We start from the raw sequence: 22,887 nt of genomic DNA, 5'->3' as shown, positions 1-22,887 counted from the left end.
TCAGAAGTCTTCCAGGGAAGCATTTACTGGGTGCAGCCTTAATTAACTAATTACCCTGGAGCGGGGGCTGTGGGAGGGAAACCTGGGAATCCAAGTTAACCTTGTTCTGTGAAACCTCAGTATTTGAAATGTTTTACAGCTATCAAAAAATAAACTTTACACAAAAACGCTGTCCAAATACAAATTTCATGTTGTGAAATCTTTCATAAATAGAAATCACACAGCAATGTTCCTATTGTGCTTTTCAGACTGGTTGAACACTCAGTTTATCACTGTGTGCGCCGCTGGGTGAAGCACGTGTGCTGTTCCCACCGAATGACACAGATTTCAAAAAATAAGTATGATTAATTAGATAAGGTAAATGACTGATGTAAAAAGTTCCTGCAGCAAGCTCTCCGTTTGGTCATTTACACGTGGTCAAGATGACAAAACCCTTTAAAGACAATTTTTAAGAAGTCCAACTACCTCAATGTAATAAAATATTTAAAGGAGAGAAACAGGAAAATGATAACCAGAGTGCATCTAGAGAGAGCTAATCTACAGTGAAGAATACACCACATGGGGAGGTGATGGAAGGGAGCGCTCATTATAATAGGATCATTATTAACAAAAGTGTATATGAGAGTAATAACGGTGAGCTAGAAAAATATATTTCCCTTTAAAATCGAGTCAATTCCTATGAAAATGTAAACTCCAGCTTATGTCATCTCTCCCCTCCCCCAGTCCAACTTTTACTTATTGTTACACATTAACTTCCGAGTCTCCCCAGCTGACAAAATGTACTCTTAAGCTTCGGAAACATCTAGATAACAGTCATTACGGTCAGAAGGAGAGACTGTGACACTAGGAGAAAACCCTACTGAAATGACACCTTCTCAGAGACGCTGTCTGCCTTTATCTCCCCTTCTTGGTGTCTTTCCTGTAGGGGAGAACAGTGGTATTTCTGCCCCTTGTAGTTGGGACTTTGGAAGCTCAATTTTGATGGGTAAATTCGGGACTTTGGAGTTTCTAGTCTGCAATTCTAGGATTTAGTTAGGGCCCTGGGTTTGCTATAGGGAAGGGGTTGCCCTGTGCCCGTCTCCAACCCCACTCTGCAATGCTCCCGCCATCATCTCAGAGCCTCAGACACAGACCCCTGGCACACACCCTGATTTCAAGGCAGCTGACAGAGGTTTATGGAACAGGACACCGCCTCGGCCGCAGTCTCCCTAAGTCCCAGGCTTGGACTACAGCCCCTCGCCCAGTAAGGCTGGGCCCCCCGCCCCAGGTCAGCAGGCAGCCCCACATACTCAGCCCAGGGGGGTTGCTTTTTGTTTTCTTGCTTTGTTGTGGGCCTCCTCCCCCCCGCTCCCCCCGCAAATACTTCACAGATCTGGATTCTAAAAATCTTACTTCTAGAACCCAGTCATTGGTCAGTCGTGTGCCACATTCCCCAAATGTCTTTCTCCTCCTCAGGAAATTCCAGTTGTTGATACTTCCTAACTCTCTGCAAAGTGGAAGCGCTCTTAGAGGAGAATGCTTTTTCTCAAGTCCTGGGGTTTCCTTCCAAGTGGAGTGGCTGCCACCAGTATTAACACCCCAGCCTCCCTCTACCTGCTGCTCTACTTCCCTCTTTCTCCTACGAAAGGAGAGAAAGTGGTGGAGAGGAAGTGGTGGGTTCGAGTGGTGAGCCATCTGCCTGGTGAGTGAGCGAGAGAGGGCTATACCTTTTCCTGCCCCCGTTTGGAGCAAGGATGACACAGCGAGCATGATTCTGCTCTGTTCTCCTGCCCTGAGTGTTGGAGAGGTAGATTCCGCCCCCTGGGGGAGAAGGAGGAAGAACACGGGGACACGTAGAAACAAGACAAAAGAGTCTGGGAAACCAAAAGGTGCTAGTGGACAGACTCTTTCCAGGAAGTGCTGTACCTTGGCCATATGTGTCACCCATCAGCCTCTAAGCTTTCTAAACGTCAACGTGGAAAAGGAGTTTAGACCGGTTGCACAATTCACAGGGCCCACAAGATAGATCGATTGTTCAGAGAAATGTGACTATTCCCATAACTAAGCTCAGAAGAAAGTTCCCCCCAGGATCATTTTAAAGGGAGGTATTGGGTAATGCAGTGAGCAGTGTCTCTGTACAGTCCACACAATAAGCCAACATTGAGGTGAACATCACAGACCTACTCCTTGATATGCCCTTTAATATAGACCAATGGCACTGCCGTAGGCCCAGTAGAAGCAATTCTGATTATCTGGGGGTAAGGAGATTACTAGCATATAATTCATGGATGTATGTCTCTGATAGTACGAGCTAGTCCATGGTTGATTTAGAATAGTCCATGAGCAGGGCTTCCCTGGTGGCGCAGTGGTTAAGAATCCGCCTACCAATGCAGGGGACACAGGTTCGAGCCCTGGTCCAGGAAGATCCCACATGCTGCGGAGAAACTAAGCCCGTGCGCCACAACTACCGAGCCTGTGCTCTAGAGCCCGCGAGCCACAACTACTGAGCCCATGTGCTACAACTACTGAAGCCCGTGTGCCACAACTACTGAAGCCCGTGTGCCACAACTACTGAAGCCCACGCGCCGCAACGAAGAGTAGCCCCTGCTCGCCACAACTAGAGAAAGTCTGCGTGCAGCGATGAAGACCCAACACAGCCAAAAATAAATAAATAAAAATTAATTAATTAAAAAAAAAAAGAATAATCCATGAGCAAATGGACTTTCCAACTGCACATCTTTCAGGGAGTCTCCAGGAAGCCTCTGATAGATACTGGGCAGTCATGAGTTAGAGATTATACACCCTAGAAAGCGCTTGGAATGTGGCTTCTCTGTGTTGCTAATTTAATAGAGATCCACGAAGCCATGGTGACTAAGCCAAATAAACCACCATGCTCAGGACAACGGTGGCATCCTCCTGGGTAAGGTAAGGGGCCTGATGAGGACGCCTCGGTGAGGGGAAGAGCAGCCAGAGCCCCCTGCCCAGACGCACGCAGAGGGAGGAGACGGTTCGCAGGGGAAGGTGTCCCAGCGTGTGGTCCTGTGAGTGGGTCTTACCGTAGGCTGCTCTTCCTTTGAAGCCTTCTTTGGACTCTTGACTCTTTCGGCCTTGGAAAGCAATGAAACGCCGGAGGAAGAATGTGGCCTCGGAGCGCCTGCACTCCCGGGCTGTGAGGGCCACGGGGACAATGTGGTTTCCTTCCCCTTGATGGCTCTGGGGCTCTGGCACAGAAAAAGAGCCAGCTCTGTGCTTCTCACTACACATGCTTCCGATTCGCCTCCCTCTCTTCTCCTCCCTTGTCCTCCTCTCCTGAGCTAGAAGCGCAGTCCCAAAGGGCCTGGATCTCCTCTTGCTCCCGGTCCCACCATCCCTGGGCCCCCAGCACCCCTGCCCCTGCCTGATTTAATTTGCAGATGAGGCCCAATTTTCCATTCCTCCCGCTGATGCTCGTGTACTGAGAAAAACATACCAAGAGATCAGTGTTTTCTGGAAGCACCTGGAAAGGCGGGGTCTTGGTGGAGTGGGGTGAGGTGGTAGCCTGAGGTGTGTATCATATTTGTACGGAGGTGGAGGTAGGCGTCGGGGGGCCAGCAGGCAGGAGCCACGGGACAGGAGTCCGAAGGGCCAGGGCACTGAGCCCGGGGGTCGGGACACCAGTGACACCTTCCACTCTCACCCACCAGTCCCTCGTCTCACCTCACTTTTAAGTGTTTTCTCCTTCAAACTCGGATGTGGGAAAGTGAAAAGCCTCGGGATGGTGTGTATAGGTTCTTCAACCCAGATGCCCAAATAAGAAATGAACAGAATAAAAGAAAAAAAAAAAAAAAGAACTTAAATGCAAACCTTGGCGACTATGGCGTCAAACTTTCTTCTCATTTCAAGGTCCTCTTTCTGTTTATTAACCTGTGAAATTAAAGACCCGTGTCATTTGTTATCATTTGCAAAGATTAAGAAAGAGAATTTTTGGTAAACTTCCCTTAAGCAATGAAAGAGTGGCATTTTAAACCATTTCACTGCCCAAACTATTATAGGAATATAAATTATAATATTGAATGTAAATTAGAAGAGAAAATAAATTTGTACCCAGAAAAAAAAGTACTTTATAATAGAGATTATACGAAAACATGCAATTGTTTGCTTATGTGTATTAATTTTATTAACATTATTGTGTACCAGGCACTGCACTAGACTCTTAGAATAAATAATACATAAACCTTGCCATCAAGCATTTAGGTTCTAGCAGAAAATGGGTTTCTAAAATGCTTCAATTAGGGAATTCCCTGGGGGTCTAGTGGTTAGGGCTCCGAGCTTCCACTGTGGGGGGCAGGGGGCGGGTTCAATCCCTGGTCGGGGAACTAAGATTCCCACAAGCCATGAGGCTGGGAAAAAAATTAATTAAATGCTTCAATTAAAAAAATTTTTTTTATATATACCAAAAAAGGAAGCAGTGCAAATGTTAGTTAGAAATAATAAATATATGACCATCCGACTTGAGAAAGAGAACAATAGCTACAGTGTTGAATCTCCCTGTGTAATTGTAAGTGTCCCATGACCACCACCCTCCCAACCAGGTAACCACTATTCTGAATTTTGTGCTCGGGATTCCCTTTTATTTTCTTGATAATTTTTTGTCGCTTGTATAGACTTATCTTTTTACCCCATTGGTATCCTTAAACAATATACAAACTTAGTTTTGCTTATTTTTAAACCTTGTTTAAAAATCATAAAGTATGTGTTCTTCCTCAACTTGTTTGTTCCATAGTTTCTGAGATTAACCCATGTTGATACTGGAAGTGGTTCATTCATATTGGCTGCTGTATAGTATTCAAGTGTATGAGTAGAGCATAATTTATTAATCCATTCGCTGTCAATGAACATTTGGGAAATTCTAATTTTTTTCTTTTATACATAATATGGCTTTGAATATTCCTGTACCTGTTCCCCCAGGCACATGTGCTAGGGATCTTCTATGTGACATTATATGCCTAGGAGCGGAACTTTGGGGCATATGTTAAGAGAATGATCAGCTTCAGAAGATAACCCAAATTTGTTTTCCAAAGCTTTTGTAACAATATACATAGTCCCCAGCAGTTTATGAGAATTCTCTACTCCACATTCTCACCAACACTTGGTACTGTTATATTATTAATGAAATCAAGCACATTTTCAATCAATGTTCATTGGCCATTGAGTTTCCTCTTTTGTGAAGGGCCTGTTAAAAACTTTTGCCCATTTTTCTATTGGGTGGTTTTTTTTCTTATTGACTTGAAGGAGTTATTCTCGTATTCCTGAAAACAGCTTTGTGAATACAAAAATGGTGTGAATATCTTTGCCAAATTGGTGGCTAGATTTTAAACTTTCTCTGAGGGGGTCTTCTGATGAAAAGGGGCCCTTAATTTTTGTAGGGTTGATATTTTTAACTTTCCTTTTATGCTTTATTTTGTGTCTTGTTTAGGCAATAATTTCTACTTGGAGCTCATATGATTTGTTCCCTAAAATTTTAAAAGACTGTTTTCCCTTTATATTTGAATACTTAATCCATACAAAATGGATATGTATCATGTGAGGTAAGGAGCCAGTTTCATTTTATGCAATTGTTGAATCAATTGTCAAGCATCTTTATTGAAAATTCCACCCTATTTACATTGATCTGTGATACTGATATATACTGAGTATTTACGTATGTCTGGTTCTGCTCCTGGCTTCTCTATTTTCTCCCAATGGTCTATCCCTGGCCCAGTACCATGATGTCCTAATTACCTTAAATTTATATTAACAGCTTACAGGAGAAATCACTCCCTACTCCATCATGTCATTATTTCACTTTGTTTCCTAGCTATTCTTGACTCTTGTTCTTCCATATTAATTTTAAAATAAGCTTGTCAATTCCATGAAAAACCTTGTAGTAATTTTGGTTGGAATTTTATTGAATATAGAGATCAGTTTGGTGAGAACTATTATCTCTAAGATAATCTAGTTTGCCTATGGCGACTAAGTTATAGCTCTCCATTTATTTAGTTTTTGTAATCCCCTTAAGTTTTTTTTAAAGTCTTTATTAATCCCAGTCAATAAGTTTTTTTTTAAGTCTTTATTGAATTTGTTAATATTGCTTCTGTTTTATGTTTTAGTTTTTTGGCTGTGAGGCATGTGGGATCTTAGCTCCCCAGCCAGGGATCAAACCCGCACCTCTTGCATTGGAAGGCGAAGTCTTAACCACTGGACCGCCAGGGAAGTCCCAACAGGTTTTACAATTATTTTCCATGGAGATTTTTACAAATTTTTATGAGATTTATTTATGAGCCCTTTATAAACTTTGTTATTTAATTATAAATTTTTATAAATTATAATTTCTCCTAATTTTTGATTGAGAAATCCAATTGATTTTAGAATGTTGATCTTATATCCAGCAATCTTGTTAATTTAAATAATTTGTCTTTACTGTTTTGGGAGGTTGTCTAAGTGGACAATTGCATCCTCTTTGAATAATAACAGTCTTGTTTTTTTCCATTCTACTCTTCACACCTCTTGCTGTCTTTTTTCTTATTCTACTACACTGGCCAGAATTTCCAAAATAACTAAAAAATGGTATTAGGCAACCTTACCTTGTACTGTTTTTAAAGAGAATGCTTCCTGTGTTTCACCAAGAAGTCTGTTTGCTGTAGGTTTTACTCTTTAGCAAGGTAAAGAACTTCCTCCTACTTCTCATGGGACAGCGGTGTGTATGTGCACATCTGTGTGTGCATAAGATTGGATGTTATTTTTTCTCAAAGAATTTGCATGCATCAACTCAGAATATCATATAATTTTTCTCCTGTAATCTGATTGTGTGGGGAATTACATTAATAGCTTTTGCCCAATCCTTTTAAAACTTTACGCATTCTTTTGAATTTTGCAGCTTGAGCCTAATATTGTTTATGAGATTCATCCATATTGTTACATGTCACTGTAAGTTATTCCACAACTAATTTAATTTTCTCTACTTTAGATGGACATTTGAATTGTTTCCAATTTGGGGCTATTACCAACAATGCTGCCCTGAACATTCTTGAAAATGTCTCTCTTCTGTGAGTCATTCTAAGGTATCCTCATCTTAAACATTAATAGAAAATTTGCCAAACAATTGTCAAAATTAGTTCTACTACCTTTTGAAAGTTATGAAAGTTCCCATTGCTTCACAACTTTGCCAACACTTAGTACTGTAAGCCTTTTATTTTTGTTTTTAAACAATCAATCTGGTGTGAGCAATACTATTTCTTCATGGTTTTACTCTGTTTCACTTATTGTTAATGAGATTGGATATATTTTTGTAGGTTCCTCATCTGAATTCCCACTTTTCAGCTCTTTGCCTATGTTTCTAGTGGATAGTATGTCTTTTATTAAATTGATTTTAGGGCATATTTATATTTTGGGGGTACTCATACTTTGTCAACTCTATGACTTGTGAAATCATCACTACAGTCAAGATAATGAACATACCCACCACTCCCAAAAGTTTCCTTATGCCTCTTTGTAAGCCAATCCTGCCTCATCACCAGGCAACCATTGATCTGCTTTCTGTCACTATACATTAGTTTGCATTGACAAGAATTTCAAGTAAGTTGAACCGTACAAAGGTATTCTTTATTTTGTCTGGCTTCTTTCACTCTACATAATATTTCTGAGATTCATCCTTGTTGCTGTGTATAAAAACGATCCATTTCTTTTCATCTCTGAGTAGTATTCCACTGGGTAGATAAGGTACAACTTATTTACCCATTCACCTATTAATAGACATCAGGGTTATTTCTGCTACGAACATTTACATACAAGTCTTTGTGTGAATATACATTTTTACTTATCTCAGATAAATAATTAGGAGTGGAATAGCCAGATCACATGATAAGTATAGATATAAATTTTAAAAAGTATTTAAATTTAAATATTTTCTAAAGTGGTTGGATATTTTACATTCTCACCAGCAGTAAATGAGAGTTCTAGGTGTTCCTCACTTTTGACAGCACTTGATGCGGTCAGATTTTGACATTTTAGTCATTTTAGTGAGTATATAGTGAGTGATAATATCTCACTGAGATTTTAATTTGTATTTCCCTAAAGATTAATGATGCTGAGCATCTGTTCATGTCATAGTTCGCCAGCCATACATCTTCTTTAGTGAAGTGTCTGTTCAGATTGTTTGCCCATTTAAAAAATTGGGCTGTTGACCGTGTTACTGAATTGTAAGACCACTTTATGTAGTCTAGATGCAAATCTTTTGTTAGGTATGTTTTGCAAATATTTTTTTCCAACACTGTAGCTTGCCTTTTCAGTTTTCTTTGAACATTCTGAAGAGCAAAAGTTTTTAATTTTGATGAAATGCAGTTTACACTATTTAAAGAAATCTCTGCCAAACCTGATGTCACTAAGATCCTTTCTTGTGCCTTATTCTATTAATTTGTGGGTTTAGCTATTACATTTAGATTTATGATTCATCTCAAGTAAATTTTTATATGAGGTATGAGGCAAGGGTTGAGGATGATTTTTTCCCTATAGCTATCCAATTATTCCAGCATCATTTGTTGAAAGGATCATCCTTTCCTGCTTGAATTGCCTTGGCACCTTTGTTAGAAATCAGTTCATCATATATGACCCAAAGGGTCTACTTCTTGGCTTTCTATTCTTTTCCATCAATCTATATGTTTATCCATATGCCAATATCACTTTATCTTGACTACTGTGCCTTTAAAGTAAGTGCTGAATTCAGGTTGTGTGAGTGCTTTCCCCAGCTTGTTCTTTTTCAAAATTGTTTTAACTATTCAAGGTCCATGAATTTCCATAAACATTGTAGAGGAGCTTGTTGATTAAAAAAAAAGCCTGCTGGGATTTTGATTGGGATTGTATTGTATCTATAAATCAATTTAGAGATAACTGACAGATTAATAACATGCATCTTCTGAATCACAAACATGGTATGTTTCTCCATCTAGTTAAGTCTTCGGTTTCTCTCAGCAGTGTTTTGTATGGTTTTGTACATATGCTGTCAAATTTATCCATAACCATTTCATATTTTTATGTTATCACAACTGGAGTTTTTTAAAATTTCAATTTTTGATTGTTCATTGTTAGTACATAGAAATGCATTATTTTGATCTTTGTAACCTTGCTAAATTCACTTATTAATTCTAGTAGTTTTTTTGTAGATTCCTTAGAATTTCCTATATAAATGATCATGGTTATCTGGGAATAAAAACAGTTCTACTTTTTCCTTTCTAATCTGGATGCCATTTATTTCTTTTTCTTGCATATTATACTGGCTAGGACCTAAAAAACAATGTCTAGTGGGAGTGATAAGAACAGAGAGTCTTGTCTCATTTTCTGATCTTAGACTTAAAACATTTAGGCTTTCACTATCAAATGTACTAATGGTTATGTTTTGTAGGTGTACATTATCAGCTTTAGAAGGTTTCCTTCTATTCCCAGTTTGCTGAGAGCTTTTATCATAAATGTGTATTGGACTTTCTCAAATGCTTTTTCTACATCTATCTGTCCCCTGGCTCCAACGTTTTATATTTTTACCACATGCAAAATACATTCATCCTCATCCAAGGCCTCAAAAAATCTCATTCTATAACAGCATCTGCTTGAAGTCAGGATCTCATTACTTAAATCAGGTTTAGGTGCAGATGAGGCTCCTTGAATAAGTCTATCTTGACTGGAAGACCCAGGAACTAAAGAGACAAGTTATCTGACCCCACAGCCAACATACCATGGTGGGACATAGGATAACCACTAAAGACACTCCCCTTGGCTCATGGATTTATCTATTCCCACTGGAAATGTGTGATGGTTCCTAGGCACAGAAATTCAGACATGTATTTTATTAGAGTAAACATCTGGGTTACCAAAATATCAGTTTTCTAGCTGAATGGCCAAATGCTGGCATGTTACATATAATAGAACTGGACAGACTTGAAGCATGGCTCAGAGGGAACTCAGGCAACAAGGAAACCAGTAATGGGATCAAAGCCCACTGCAGAGATAACTCAGTGCTGTGCCCTCGGAATGAGAGGCTAGAACAACCTCTGTAACTCCTTTCTATCTCAAGTCTGGATTGTTCCTAGAAATAAGGTGCACTGGGATGAAGTAGATAGAAAATTAGTTAAGGGTAAGAATTCAATTATGGTAGTTTTCTGATAAGGACCCTCTTTTTTGTTAGCTTCACAATCAATGAAAGTTCAGGTTACAAAATCTACATATAAAAATCAGTAGCATTTCTATACACTAACAACGAATTATCTGTGAGAGTAAAAAGAAAATGATCCCATTTACAATATCACTAAAAGCAATAAAATATTTAGGGATAAATGTAACCAGGGGGGTGAATAATCTCTACACTGAAAACTGATGAAGACACTGATGAAAGAAATCAAAGAACATACAAATAAATGGAAAGAAACTTCATGTTCATGGATTGGGAGAATTAATATTGTTAAAATGTCCATACTACTCAAAGCCATCTATAGAGTCAATATAATCCCTATCAAGGTTCCAGTGGCACTTTTTACAGAAGTAGAAAAAACAATCCTAAAAATTATATGGAGCCACAAAGTCCCCAAAAAACCAAAGCAATCCTGAGAAAGAAGAATAAAGCTGGAGGAATCATACTTCTTGATTTCAAACTATATTATAAACCTACAGAGTCAAAACAGTATGGTACTAGCATTAAAAACAGAGACATAGACCAATGGAACAGAATCAAGAATATGGTCAACTAATATTTGACATGGTAGCCAAGAATACTCAATGGAGAAAAGACAGTCTCTTCAATAAATGGTGCTGGGAAAATTGAACAGTCACATATAAAAGAATGAAACTAGACCCCTATCTTACACCACTCATAAAATTAACCCAGAATGGATGAGGGACTTAAATGTAAGACAGGAAACCATAAAACTAGACGAAAACATAGGGAAAAAGCTTCTTGACATGGGTCTTGACAATGATTTTTTTTTTTGGATATGACACCTAAAGCACAAGTAACAAAATAAAAAATAAACAATTTGGGACTGCATCAAACTAAAAAACTTCTGCACAGCAAAAGAAATAATCAACAAAATGAAAAGGCAACCTACAGAATGGGAGAAAATATATGGAAATCATATATGTGATAAGGGGTTAATATCCAAAATACATAATGATCTCATACAACTCAATAGCAAAAACCCAAATAATCCAATTAAAAAATGGGCAGATGATCTGAGTAGACATATTTCCAAAGAAGATGTTCAAATGGCCAACAGGTACATGAAAAGGTGCTCAACATCACTAATCCTCAGGAAAATACAAATCAAAACCACAATGAGAGATCACCTCCCACTTGTTAGAATGGGTTGTCACTGAAAAGACAAGAGGTAACAAGTGTTGTCAAGGATGTGGAGAAAAAGGAACCCTTGTGCACTTGTTGGTGGGAATGTAAATTGGTGCAGCCGGTATGTAAAACAATACACAGGTTTCTCAAAAAATTAAAAATGGAACTACCATATGATTCCACTTTTGGGTATTTATCCAAAAGAATCAAAACACTATCTTGAAAAGATATATGCATCCCATGTTCATTGAAGCGTTATTTACAATAGCCAAGACATGAAAGCAACCTAAAAGTCCATTAATGGATGAATGGATAAAGAAGATGTGGTATATTTATACAATGAAATATGATCCAGCCATAAAAAAGAAGGCAATCTTGCCATTTGAGACAACATGGATGGACCTGGAGGGCATTATGCTAAGTGAAATAAGTCAGACAGACAAAGACAAATACTGTATGATCTCATATATGTGGAATCTTAAAAAACAACAACAATAACAAAAAACTCATGGATACAGAGAACAGATTGGTGGTTGCCTGAGGCAGGGGGTAGAGGTGGGACCAAAATGGGTGAAGGTGGTCAAAAGGTACAAACTTCCAGTCATAAGATAAGTAAGTCCTGGGGACGTAATGTACAGCACCGTGACTGTAGTTAACAACACTGTATCGTATATTTGAAAGCTGCTAAGAGACTAAATCTTAAAAGTTCCCATGATAGGAAAAAAATTATGACAGGCATTCCCTGGAGGTCCAGTGGTTAGGAATCCATGCTTTCACTGCCGCAAGCTGTGTTGCACAGCCAAAAGGAAAAAGAAAAAAACTGTGTAACTTCACGTGATGATGGATATTAACTAACTAGACATATTGTGGTGATGATTTTGCAATATACGCATGTATCAAATCATTATGCTGTATACCTGAAACTAATACGATGTTATATGGCAATTATATCTCAATTTGACCAAAAAAAAAAAAAAAAGGATAAATGAAAGCCACCAAGCGTAGGAATCACAGAAAGATTCAAAATTATTTCATATGCTTCTCCTAAAACTAACTAAGGGTGCATCGTTCCATACTTTATTGCTTACCTATACTTACTGATCCTGCCTTTTTACTACAACCTTTTTGACTTTCTAAACTAGGCTCTAAATAGGCCAGAAAATAAACTGTATTGAAAACAGTAATAGACAAGCATGGAACAAAAACCCTTCAGGGAGCGCGTCTTTTAATTTTTACAAAGTGACTCTGGTCAACTCCACCTTCTCCCTCTCCTCCATCTGGCCACAATCACAAATCTCCATTTCTGGAAAAAAAGCACTGTAGCAACAAAGAAAGCCCTAATAGCCACAAAGCCAGCCTCCCTTCCAAGTGAATAACAGAATCCCTTGGTGGGGGGAAGGGGGGTGCCAAATAGTGATCTTGTTGGGCCCAAAGTTATGCCATGGAAACCCAGTCCTAAGAAGAACCTTAAGTACACTCCTTCTACTGAAAATATGAGCCTCCAGACCAGCTCTGAACATGCTAAAGGCTCTTGTGCTGTCGTGAGGTTTGCGATGCAAGATCTTGCTGCTTGGCAACAAGCGTGGTGCTCAACTACTAAACAGCAAAATAAAACATGATAGGTTCCCCGTGGGCAATATAATAGCACCAGTTAACCGCTGACGGTTCAAATAAAGCGGCAAAGTAATTCACAAACGGTGGAGTCCGTTCCTAGCATAGGCACGAACTCACTGATGGAGTAGTTTAATTTCTTCTCTAATACTGCTAACGAACTGACAGTTTAACATCTGCTTCCCACTCTATAAAAACACTTTGTATTTTAATGACAATGTGCACATTTAGTTGTTTGTTTTCAGAAGCAACTCCTGGAGGAGGGGGAATGACAGAAGAGGAAGGGGGTGGGGCAGAAATCGACCAAGTATACTCAGTTCATGGAGATGACTTTTATACACCAGGAATTTGAAAGTAAAGAGTTCAAAATAACACATTTGTTAACACATGGTTTCTGTGGATAGCTAACCATAATTTTTTTCCTGGCCTGCATTCCCAAGTTGGTTTCATAGAAGGCTTTATTGTAGTCCCAGGGCATTGTTTTGCATTAATGTCTATGACAAGGCACCCAAAACACATGGTGCTGAGAGTAACAAAACAGAGTTAGGGAAACAGTCATGACTTGGCACAAAGTGTGACAAGCTGTAAAAAAGGGAATGTTTCAATATCTGAAGTGGTGTTGATTTCCTATGAACAACCTTTTCTCTTCTAAACAGTATCATATTCTTTTCAAGCACATTTAGAACGCAAGTCAAGCTGTGTTTTATTTTTGATTATAATAAACACAGTCAGTTTACTGTAACAAAGACATAGTAGTGGTGATCAGTTGAAAGCCAAAGTACGACACCATGAGCTGGACGGGGGGTGGGGGGTGGGGTGGGTGAAGTCGGGGAGCTTGGTGGGGGGGGCGGGTAGTCAACTGATAAAATAAAAGACCAGCCGTCTGGAAAGTTCGCTTAAAAGAACATAAAAAGGCAGTGTTTTCTTATGAGACTAACACAGAATGCCAAAATATCTGGCTGGGCTCTTTTTTGTTGTCACTTATGGCAATTTGTAACTAAAAATAGTAAATCCTTCAAAATACTGGGCTCTCATATCTGTTTTTTTTAATCCCTATAATAAAATACAAAAATTTTGTACACTGCTTTAAATTGTTAATACTCTTTCTTGTATAAGACTCTTCTACATAGTAAGTATGTTTATTAAAGAACTACTCAAATTGTTTTCTCCAAAACAATCATTAAAAAATGTTTATAATTATAATTATGCATGCATTTAGATTATGGATAAAGGTGAAATGAAGAGTTCACAGTAAACAGATACAAATAAAGTTTATAAAACTTTCATGATTAAGTTCCTGGATTCAAATTTATTAAGAAATAATGTAAATCCCCTTACCATTTCTTGCACTAATGATTTTTCAAAATCAAGCTCACATATTAATTTGTCTCTGCCATTGATTAGCTGAAAGAGAGGAATATTACATTTTGATTAGAGGTAAGAAAACACTCAAGATTCCTCCTCAGTGAAATTTAACGAAACATTTTGATTCTAAATGTGAGAAAAATGGATCCCAATAAGATCAAAGCAAAAATTAAATGTCCACAGATTACCGTGTAATAATGATATACTACTATATAATTATTTTTATTATATAAGCAAGCAAAACATATATAAAAATGCCAATTTATTTACAAACTTTCTCACCCCACCCCCCCCCAAAAATGTGACTCAATGCATAATAAAGCAAGTCCTACTCTATCAAAAAGAGCAATTTTGCTTAACTCATTATATGAACCATTTCTCTTATTTTAGGTTTTGATGCTATATTTAGATGCATATCAAGTCATATTCATAACAATTGAAAATAGCCATCAAAGCATATACTGCAGCGCCTTTGTACCAACTTCACTTGCCTCAGTATTTTATTTTTTTTATTTTTATTTTTTATAAATTTATTTTACTTTATTTATTTTTGGCTGTGTTGGGTCTTCATTGCTGCACGCGTGCTTTCTCTAGTTGCGGTGAGCGGGGGCTACTCTTCGTTGCGGTGCACAGGCTTCTCACTGTGGTGGCTTCTCTTGTTGCGGAGCACGGGGCGCACGGGCTTCAGTAGTTGCAGCACGCAGGCTCAGTATTTGTGGCTCACGGGCTCTAGAGCACAGGCTTAGTAGTTGTGGCACACGGGCTTAGTTGCTCCGCAGCATGTGGGATCTTCCTGGACCAGGGCTCGAACCTGTGTCCCCTGCATTGGCAGGCAGATTCTTAACCGCTGTGTCACCAGGGAAGCCCCACCTCAGTATTTTAAATGATCATTTGCAACTTGCATGTAGTATATACACTGAAAAAATTCAACCTTTGGTTTTGACATCCATTCAATTCAATTAATTCATATATTCATTAATTTAATAAACATGTATGGAACACCTTTCAGATGCCAGACATTTTGTTCGGCTGTGGAGGTAGGGAAACGAAGTTAAACAGATCCCTTCCCTGGAGCACCTACAGTATGCTAGGAGAGCATTGTGAAAAAAATGACTGTAATACATAAGAAAAAAGGTTAATAAGTCAAATCTTCAGGTAGTCGAAAAGCATAAAGATCCACATAACCTGGCAACCGTAATTATAACAAGTTCTGCTATACCTGGTGTTAATGGCACAGGAGGGCCATTTGACAAGGGTCTTGAAGGATCTGCAGAAGTTCAACAAGTTGGAGAAAGAGAAAATGGCAATAAAAACAGCAAAGTAACCACAGAGAAGCCTGGAGTAATGGAGGAACTGGAAAAAGTTTGGTGTTTGTGGACCCAGGGTGCATAGAGACAGGAACGGCAGGAAATGAAGGGAGACAGAGATTCAGGGTGATATTATGAGGGGGCTTGTTCACCTCAATTAGGAGTGGAGGGCAGACTGGTGTAAAGTGCAGAATAGGGGTTGGTTCAAATCAGAGCTCTGCTGCTTACTAGCTGTGTGGGTAAATTAATTCTATGCTTCAGGTCTTCGTTTTCTCATCTATAAAATTAGGATAATAAAACCTACTTTGGAGAGTTCTTCTGAAAAGAATTTGATACAGCAAATGTGAAAGTGCTTAGCTGCTCCCGGCACGTAAAAATCACCCAGAACATTTTGAGGCAGCCTGATTTTATGCTGAAGGCAATGGGAAGCCACTGAAGGTTTTAGCACGTAAGATTAGGATACTAATAACCATAGCAGGGGTGTAGAAGCTAGATTTGAAGAGGATGAGAGTGGAGACAGGAAAATGAAGTAGGAATCTATGAAAATGATGGGGCCTCAACTAAGTCTGTGACAATGTTGTTGCAGAGAAAGGAGATGGGGGTAAATTTTGGAAGGAATGTCTACAGACCTAATGACCAACTAGATATATGGTATGAAGGAAGGAGTAGATGGGAATTCCCTGGACTCCACGCTTTCACTGCCGAGGGCCAGAGTTCAATCCCTGGTTGGGGAACTAAGATCCCACAAACTGTGCCATGCGGCGTGGCCAGAAAAAAAAAAACAACGAGAAAGTAGAGAAGGACCCTAGATTTGTCACTTGGTCCTCTGGGATAGATGCCAATGTCATTCATTTAAGTGGGGAACACAGCCAAGTCCAGATTTGAGGAGTAATGAGTTCAAGATTTGACACTGAATTTGATGAACATGTAAAGCATTTTTTTTTTAGCAAATATTTTTGAGAGCTAATATAAAGGTAATAAAGGATAGACACAGTTCTTGACCTCCAGGGAGTAAATAGTCCCAGGTATGCGGGGGCACGGAGGAAGCCCCTAATTACCGTAGGGGACAGAAGGGGACTGTCAAAGAAGTCTTCCCAGTGCATGTAACATGGAAATTGAGGGTGAGGACAGAGTTAATATTACAGATGCGGTGTTCAGGGAAAACATGAAGCGGGGGGAAGGTTCGGAAGTCATCTGTAACCAGATGTGCCAGTTACGGGAGAGTCTGAAGTCAGCCAGAGAGAAAACAAAGACCAAGGATAAAGAGAATTCCCAAGAACAGCATTCAAGTGAAAGATGGAGGAGGAGGAACCATTGACAGATATTGCTTAGAAAGGTGTGAGGAAGTGAGCAAAACATCAGAAGCAAGCATTGCTGCAGAGGGCATCTCTGACATGGGGCACAGTCCTGCCACAGAGAGTGGAAGATTCAAGAAGGAATGAGACTGAAAAGGACTGAGGGCAAGATGAACCTCATGGTGACCTTACCAACAGGAAAAACTAGCAACAGGGGTGTGAAGAAGGGGCTAGTAGATACAGATTTCTTTTAGTTGATATTTGAAGAAGAGTGAATGGTAATTACTTCAGGGGTGATCAGGGTCAAGGGACACCACCCAGAATGATGGCTTGGCTATGTCTGTAGGCCAGAGGGAAATGCTTAAAGGCATGTGAGAGAGAGAGGGAGAGAGAGAGAGGCTGATGAAGAAAGGTCCCAGAAGAAGAAGAAGGAAGCTTGTGAAAATGACTATACTACCCAAAGCAATCTACAGATTTAATTCAATACCTATCAAATTACCAATGGCATTTTTCACAGAACTAGAACAAAAAATCTTAAAATTTGTATGGAGACACAAAAGACCCCGAATAGCCAAAGCAATCCTGAGAAAAAAAATGGAGCTGGAGGAATCAGACTCCCTGACTTCAGACTATACTACAAAGCTACAGTAATCAAGACAATATGGCACTGGCATAAAAACAGAAATATAGAACAATGGAACAGGATAGAAAGCCCAGAGATAAACCCATGCACCTATGGTCAACTAATCTATGACAAAGGAGGCAAGGATATACAATGGAGAAAAGACAGTCTCTTCAATAAGTGGTGCTGGAAAAATTGGACAGCTACATGTAAAAGAATGAAATTAGAACACTCCCTAACACCATACACAAAAATAAACTCAAAATGGATTAAAGACCTAAGTGTAAGACCGGACACTATAAAACTCTTAGAGGAAAACATAGGAAGAACATTCTTTGACATAAATCACAGCAAGATCTTTTTTGACCCAACTCCTAGAGTAATGGAAATAAAAACAAAAATAAACAAATGGGACCTAATGAAACTTCAAAGCTTTCGCACAGCAAAGGAAACCATAAACAAGACGAAAAGACAACCCTCAGAATGGGAGAAAATATTTGCAAATGAATCAATGGACAAAAGATTAATCTCCAAAATATACAAACAGCTCATGCAGCTCAATATCAAAAAAACAAACAACCCAATCAAAAAATGGGCAGAAGACCTAAATAGACATTTCTCCAAAGAAGACATACAGATGGCCAAGAGGCACATGAAAAGCTGCTCAACATCACTAGTTATTAGAGAAATGCAAATCAAAACTACAATGAGGTATCACTTCACACTAGTTAGAATGGGCATCATCAGAAAATCTACAAACAATAAATGCTGGAGAGGGTGTGGAAAAGGGAACCCTCTTGCACTGCTGGTGGGAATGTAAACTGATACAGCCACTATGGAGACAGTATGGAGGCTCCTTAAAAAACAAAAAATAGAATTACCATATGACCCAGCAATCCCACTACTGGGCATATACCCAGAGAAAACCATAATTCAAAAAGACACATGCACCCCAATGTTCATTGCAGCACTGTTTACAATAGCTAGGTCATGGAAGCAACCTAAATGTCCATCAACAAATGGATAAAGAAGATGTGGTACATATATACAATGGAATATTACTCAGCCATAAAAAGGAATGAAATTGGGTCATTTGTAAAGATGTGGATGTACTTAGAGACTGTCATACAGAGTGAAGTAAGAAAGAGAAAAACAAATATTGTATATTAATGCATATATGTGGAATCCAGAAAAATGGTACAGATGAACCAGTTTGCAAGGCAGAAATAGAGAACAGAAATAGAGAACAAACGTATGGACACCAAGGGGGGAAAGGGGGGTAGTGGGATGAATTGGGAGATTGGGTTTGACATATATACACTAATATGTATAAAACAGATAACTAATGAGAACCTGCTGTATAGCACATGGAACTCCACTTCGCTGTACAGTAGAAACTAACACAACATTGTAAAACAATTATACCCCAATAAAAAAAAAGTCAAAAAAAAAAAAAGAAGGAGGAAGAGATGGAGTCAGGCAAATGGGTGGAAGGATGGGTCAAGGCAAAGAAGAATGTCCCCTCTTCTGATGAGAAGGAGTAAAGGTGAGGCTAGGTAAGCTAAGTGACAGGGTGAGCAAGAGAGTGGAGAGGAGAAAAAAAAAATCCAGGAGTCCGTTATGTTCTCTGTGAATTAGGGAACAGCGAGGAGGAATGGAGTATGGAGTTGGGGAAAGTAGTAATGATGGAAAGAGCGGCAGTGGGTGGTTAGAAAGGGTGCTAATTACAGATACAAATGACTACCTATAAAATAGATAAACAACAAGGTCCTACTGTAGAGCAAAGGGAACTATATTCAATATCCTGTGATAAACCATAATGGAAAAGAATATGAAAAATAATATATATATGTATATGTATAACTGAATCACTTTGCTATACACCTGAAACTAATATAACATTGTAAACCAACTGTACTTCAATCAATCAATCAATAAAATAAGTTTTTTTTTTTAAGGATGCTAATTAGATCCAAGGGAAAGGATGGGTAGAGGGAGGGCATAGCACCTAAAGGCAAGGATCAGCTTGTCTGCAATGGCACAGCTCAATCCCTGAGCAGGGCTGGGGAAGAGTGGGTACTGGTTACATGAGAGCCTCAGAAGGGGAGGTGGTGGTGTAGTTGAAGATGTGAAAGGCTGAACAGTGGGTTTAGAAAAGTAAAGGAATGAGAAGTGGAAGGAAAGGAAAAGATTTTGTGTTGAGTCTTATACCTTGGTCTGAAAAGAAGTGTCATTAAGTTTCCAATGGGCATCAATTACTGGCGAACACCAAGGCCATTGGCCCCAACCCTGCCTGCCTCCATAGATGTCTCTCAGCAATTATCTCTTCTCTCTGTTGTACTTTTACCCTCTCATTCTTCCTTCCATCGACGTCATTTAAAAATACTCTAGTTTTGGGCTTCCCTAGTGGCGCAGTGGTTAAGAATCTGCCTACCAATGCAGGGGACACGGGTTCGAGCCCTGGTCTGGGAAGATCCCACATGCCGCGGAGCAACTGGGCCCGTGAGCCACAACTACTGAGCCTGCGCGTCTGGAGCCTGTGCTCCGCAACGGGAGAGGCCGCGACAGTGAGAGGCCCGCGCACCGCGATGAAGAGCGGCCCCCGCTCGCTGCAACTGGAGAAAGCCCTCGCACAGAGACGAAGACCTAACACAGCCAAAAATTAATTAATTAATTAATTAATTAAAAAAAAAAACTCTAGTTTCATCTTTTAAAAAATTCCTTCCTCAACCCCATGTCCCCCTCCAACTACTCCCCGACCTCTCCTTGGCCATCCGCAGCCAAACTTCTAGAAAGTCGCACATGCCCACTGTCTCCACGTCTGCATTCACCCCCCTTCTCAACTGCTTCCACGTTCCAGTAAATGACCCTCATTAATTACCAGGGTCATTTTACTTGCCAAAGCTAATTGTCCAGTCCTCCCTTTTTAGCCTTTTGCACACCTGGCCTCTGGGCAGCACTGGGCACGCTGAATGATTCCTTTCTTTTTGAAACTCTTGCCTGGCTTCTGTGATAGCCACTCTCTCTCCTGCTTTCCCCCTGCTCTACCGCTGTTGTCATTTTCATTTGAATGTCAGTCTTCACTTCTCTCTGCTTAATCTCTCCCACCTTCAACCTTCTCAAAGGCCACAGCTTTTATTGCCTAACCATCTCTTGAATTCATCCATCCCCTTCATCCCCGTGTCACTGCCCTCCTTCTGTTTCAGGACTTTATATTTCCCCTAGTTTATACAAGAAATCTTTTAACTGGCCTCTCTGGCTCTGGATTTTCCTCCCTCCTGTTCATCTTTTTTCTGAAACAGGAATCCAATCCTGCCCCAATGTTCAAAGCTCCCCATCCGCTCAGAAGGCAACTCAAACCCCTTGGCATGAATTACACTCCTCCATGATGTGCCCTGCTTCTCACCACCCCAGTTCCCACAACTCCTTCCGGCCAGAGCAAGTCATGTGCCCTCTCCATTCTCTTGCTCTGGCTCGTCCACCTCCCCTTCACCCGTTCCTGCTAACGCTGACCTTGCTTCCAGGAGTCACCTCGGTGCCCTTCCTCCAGCCTTCCCCGATCCTTTACAGCCCAGGCTGGCTGTGCGACCACCTGCCCCCACGGCAAGCGACGCTGCCCTGCTTCCTGACGCTGATCACGCCTGGGCTATAATCTCGGACGATTGTCCCCTCTCAGAAGGAAATTCATGTTTACAAATTTATAAATTCATGTATTCAGCCACAGCTGGAACACAGATTCAGCTGTCATTTGATTATTAAAATTTAAACATAAAAGGTACCGAATCCCATAATTGACAGCATTTAGCCCATGGAGACGGCAAGAGGTCAGCCTACCCAAATTCCATCCCATTTTCAACTTGCTTTTAATTGCATCCTGGACTGAAAAGGGGAACATGTGGCTTATCCAGAGGCTTCTGAGCTGCCCCTTTCCTCTCTTCCGGTTCTGTTTACTCCTCCCTCACACCCCAGACTCCCCCCTCTTCCTGCCCCAACACAAATTCTCACCACGTGGTCTCACCAGATCCCACCTCCTGCTCTAGCCATACCAAATCACAGAGTTCCACGGGCGTAGCTTACACTTTACGCATTCACACACTGTATGCAGCTCTTCCACCCTCCTACCCACCTGGAAAAATCACTTCAAGCGAAGGAGTGTGAAATCGGTGTGGAAGAATTTGTGAAGCCTTTTTCTAGAAACTTCCAGGTAAAGCCAGGCATCTCTTCTCTATGTACGTACTTCTATTACAGTCCCTATCACACTGCCCTATGGTTTTTGTCTCTTCCTCCAGACTTGATCTCCTCCACAGCAAGGCTGCGTGTGTGTATGTGTGTGTGTGAGATATGTGTATATAACATTTTTGTATCTCAGCAGTGCCTGGCACTAAAAGGCATCTGATGAACATTGCTGAATTAATTGATTTAGTGGAGGATATTGGAAACAAACTGGTAAATATCAGCTCTCATTTTATTCAACAACTCCTGATCTGCTTTCCAATTGACAAAGCACTTTGATGTACATTATCTCATTCTGTCCACACCGTAAGCCTGTGAGACTCAGGAAGGAGGATGAGGAACCAGCCCAAGTGGCCATAGTGTCAGAAATGGAACAGGAACCCAGGGTTCTAGATTTTTCCTGATCAATACCCAAATTATACCTACACTCAACATCTGGGTAGAGGCCCAGTGCATATAAAGAAAAAAAGAAAAGAAAAGAGACAGGATAAAAAAAAGATGATCAAACAAACTACAGATTTGCTATATTTGTCTAGAACAGAGCTGTCGAATAAAAATATAATGTGAGTCATATATATAATTTTAAACTTTACAGTTTATAGTTGAACTTATAGCCTTGTTAGAAAGGTAGAAGAAACAGGTGAAATTAATTTTAATAATATATTTTATTTATCCCAATAGCTATTCAAAATAGTATCATTTAAATGGGTAATAATCCACATTAAAAATTGTTAGTGAGGTATTTCACATTTCTTACGGTACCTAAGTCTTTGAAACCCAGTGTGTATTTTTCGCTTAGAGCACATCTCAATTTGGGGGCTGAAATTTCATGGGAGATGCTTGATCTGCATTTAGATTTCATAAAATTTATAAATAAAAAGGTAGATTCACGTATTCAAGTTATTCAAAATATACATAAAAGTTTTTCAGTAACTGAAACAAATATCAGTATCTTTATACTGAAATTTAAAAATTAAAATTAAACATAATTTAAAGTTCAGCTTCTCAGTTGCACTAGACACAAGTGTTCAGCAGCCACGCATGGCTGGTGGCTACCACGGGGCACTGCGGCTCCAGAAAGCCGAGGCAGCATTTAATCGAAATACTTAAACCCACACAGGGTATAACCAG

The 22,887-nt window shown here is 39.8% G+C and overlaps 1 protein-coding gene across 1 annotated transcript in view; it reads right to left on the bottom strand.

Annotated features, from left to right (window-relative positions):
- Window positions 1–22,887, bottom strand: part of C2H10orf67 (chromosome 2 C10orf67 homolog) — a 114,595-nt gene that overhangs the window by 34,310 nt on the left and 57,398 nt on the right. Inside the window, 3 exon segments of the mRNA XM_036840214.1 lie at window positions 3,036–3,200; window positions 3,823–3,882; window positions 14,273–14,338. Coding sequence (XP_036696109.1) covers window positions 3,036–3,200; window positions 3,823–3,882; window positions 14,273–14,338 — 291 coding nt within the window.

The sequence above is a fragment of the Balaenoptera musculus genome, chromosome 2 (assembly GCF_009873245.2).
Source record: "Balaenoptera musculus isolate JJ_BM4_2016_0621 chromosome 2, mBalMus1.pri.v3, whole genome shotgun sequence".
Taxonomy (NCBI): Eukaryota; Metazoa; Chordata; class Mammalia; order Artiodactyla; family Balaenopteridae; genus Balaenoptera; species Balaenoptera musculus.
This window is presented reverse-complemented; position numbering and strand designations above follow the sequence as displayed.